This window comes from Epinephelus moara, chromosome 4 (assembly GCF_006386435.1).
Source record: "Epinephelus moara isolate mb chromosome 4, YSFRI_EMoa_1.0, whole genome shotgun sequence".
Classification (NCBI taxonomy): Eukaryota; Metazoa; Chordata; class Actinopteri; order Perciformes; family Serranidae; genus Epinephelus; species Epinephelus moara.
In genome coordinates this window covers 31650802-31653229 of record NC_065509.1, presented here as the reverse complement: position 1 = coordinate 31653229, position 2428 = coordinate 31650802, and the positions used below count along the sequence as shown (strand labels likewise).

General features: G+C 42.1%; 1 protein-coding gene across 2 annotated transcripts in view; it reads left to right on the top strand.

Moving 5' to 3' along the window:
* The window catches only part of LOC126388716 (C-terminal-binding protein 1), a 38672-nt gene that overhangs the window by 23146 nt on the left and 13098 nt on the right, over positions 1 to 2428 (top strand). For both annotated transcript variants that reach the window (XM_050041971.1, XM_050041972.1), the window contains exons 4-5: positions 1101 to 1204; positions 1591 to 1693. In XM_050041971.1, coding sequence (XP_049897928.1) covers positions 1101 to 1204; positions 1591 to 1693 — 207 coding nt within the window. The remainder of the gene's footprint in view (positions 1 to 1100; positions 1205 to 1590; positions 1694 to 2428) is intronic.

The following is a 2428-nucleotide window of genomic DNA, read 5'->3' as shown; positions in this document are numbered from 1 at the left end:
GCGAGAATAAAAAAAAGAAAAGAAAGAAAGTCAGATTAAATATTCCTTCCGCAACAATTTTAAGACCTTTGAGTAATGAATTTAAGACCAATTTAAGACATTTCTAATGAATTTAAGACATTTTCAGGCCTTACTTTTAGATACATGAATTTAAGACTTTTTAAGACTTTTCAAGGATCCGCGGGTACCCTGTGAGAGTCTCTCTCCATGGGATATTTAAAAATAGCGGGTTTGTGCATTTAGTCCTTCTCAGGCAAGTTCAGGGGTTTAGTGTTGCCAGAGCCCACAGGAACAACTGTATGCTCCACTATGCTTTTTTTTCTCTGAGTGAGGATTAGAGGATCCACTCATTACTAAAAGTGTATGCCATATAAAAACTAATGGAATGGTCAAAGTTGTCACAGTGAAATTTAAGGTGTGTTGATTGATTCACGTCGTCAACTCATGCATTGAGTAACATTACAAGTAAATGCTCCATCTTAAATCACATCTCCATCACATCTCCATCACAGCTCCATCTGGCAATCACAGCTCCACCTTTTAGTACCAGATCTGTGTGCTAGGTACCCCAACAGATGGGGGAACCAAAAATGGCGACATTACGGAACAGGCACAGTGGAAACAGGAAAAAAAGTGTACCGAACTGGACCGCACTACTTGGTGGAAACGGGGCTTTAGACACAAAAACATGGGAAATAGTGTCCAGGTTGAAAAACACCAAAGTACAGTACTTGACTGAATGTATTTAGTTACATTCCACCACTGCTCAACAGCTTATTTGACCACAGTGCAAATCTCCCCCCAAAAGTTTTCTTCTGGGTATTGCCATGTTTGCAACAAGTCAGTAATATTTGTATTAAAAAAGTGAAGTGAGTAAATCTTTCTATTAAAATTGCAACAGCGGGAGCTTTACTAACGCTCCCTATCTTCTCCCACCGAGAGGCTCTGCAATTTGAAAGTTGCCGGTAGTGTTTGTAGAGAAAATTGCTGACACCTTACCTTAAGTCTGCACTTCTCCACCAAAATAGCTTTTTACCAAACTTCATCAAATGGCCCCCAAAAAGCTATTACTAATCCTTATCTGCTTTCTGGTCCAACAGGCATAGCTGTGTGTAATATGCCGGCAGCCTCAGTGGAGGAGACGGCAGACTCCACGCTGTGTCACATCCTCACCTTGTACCGACGCACCACCTGGCTGCACCAGGTTTGTGTCCTCGTGTGGCTGATAAAGGGACTGAGATGAATTGGATTTAATGAACTATCTCTGAATGTGTTGGCTAGAGGTGTACATTCAGTTATCACAATTTTAGCTTCGACAGTTACTGACAAAACAGCCAAATTAAAACATTTCATTTTCTTTAGAATGTTGCTGTATTTGAAAGACGTTGATGTAAGATGTAGAAGGTACAGTAAAATGATTTGTTCCTCAAATCAGTTATAAGTAACTAGTTAGACTATTTTATAATCGTGATGTCTGATATCTAAAAGGATTTAGACGTTGGTCATTAAGTGCCTGGATTGTGTAGACCTGTAATGTTTCTGCTGTCTGTGTGATAACTGCATGTAATAACTAACTGTTGTTCATGCCAGGCTCTCCGGGAGGGCACACGGGTTCAGAGTGTGGAGCAGATTCGAGAGGTGGCGTCAGGAGCTGCGAGAATCAGAGGAGAGACACTGGGACTTATAGGGCTTGGTGAGTAACAACCAATGACTGTATATTAAGATGGACAACATGTCTCCAGTCCTCATCCTCTCACTGTACAAATATAAAGCCAAAACATCCTCGATACGGCGGTGCCATTTTACACTGGTTACATCCTTTGGAGCCACAGTATCCAGTTACCACCAATACAGCGTCTGATCAATCACTAGCAGCGCCATTGATCACAAGCACACTGACTGATACTCACAGCTGTGAACCTCAAACCTCCTTTTCAGAGCATCAAATAACAATCAAAAGCATACCAATCAGAAAAACATCAGTGTGTTAACTACCTTAGATGACAGAAACTATCTTTGGGAAAACTATGTACTTTTTTAGTTTGACCCACATCTGCTTACATGGAGGGGGCGGGGTTTATGACCCATACTGCAGCCAGCCATCAGGGGTCAATGGAGATGTTTTGGCTTCACTTTTGGGCAACTGTCTTGCCATCCATCTTTATAAAACAATCTATGGTAACAACACGGGGGGTGGGTGATTAGGATTAACGGGGGCTGGAGCCTATCCCAGCTGACATTGGGTGAGAAAAATGACTTTCAGAATGGGATAATTCACATTAACGCCACCTCATGTCAGAAAAACAACTCGGTAACTCGGATCTCCCGACACCACATGAATGCAGCAAAAAAATGCAGCGTGCTTTGCGAGCCCACTCATGTCCAACATGGCACGGAAATATCTGTGCATACCGGCAACAAGCACGCC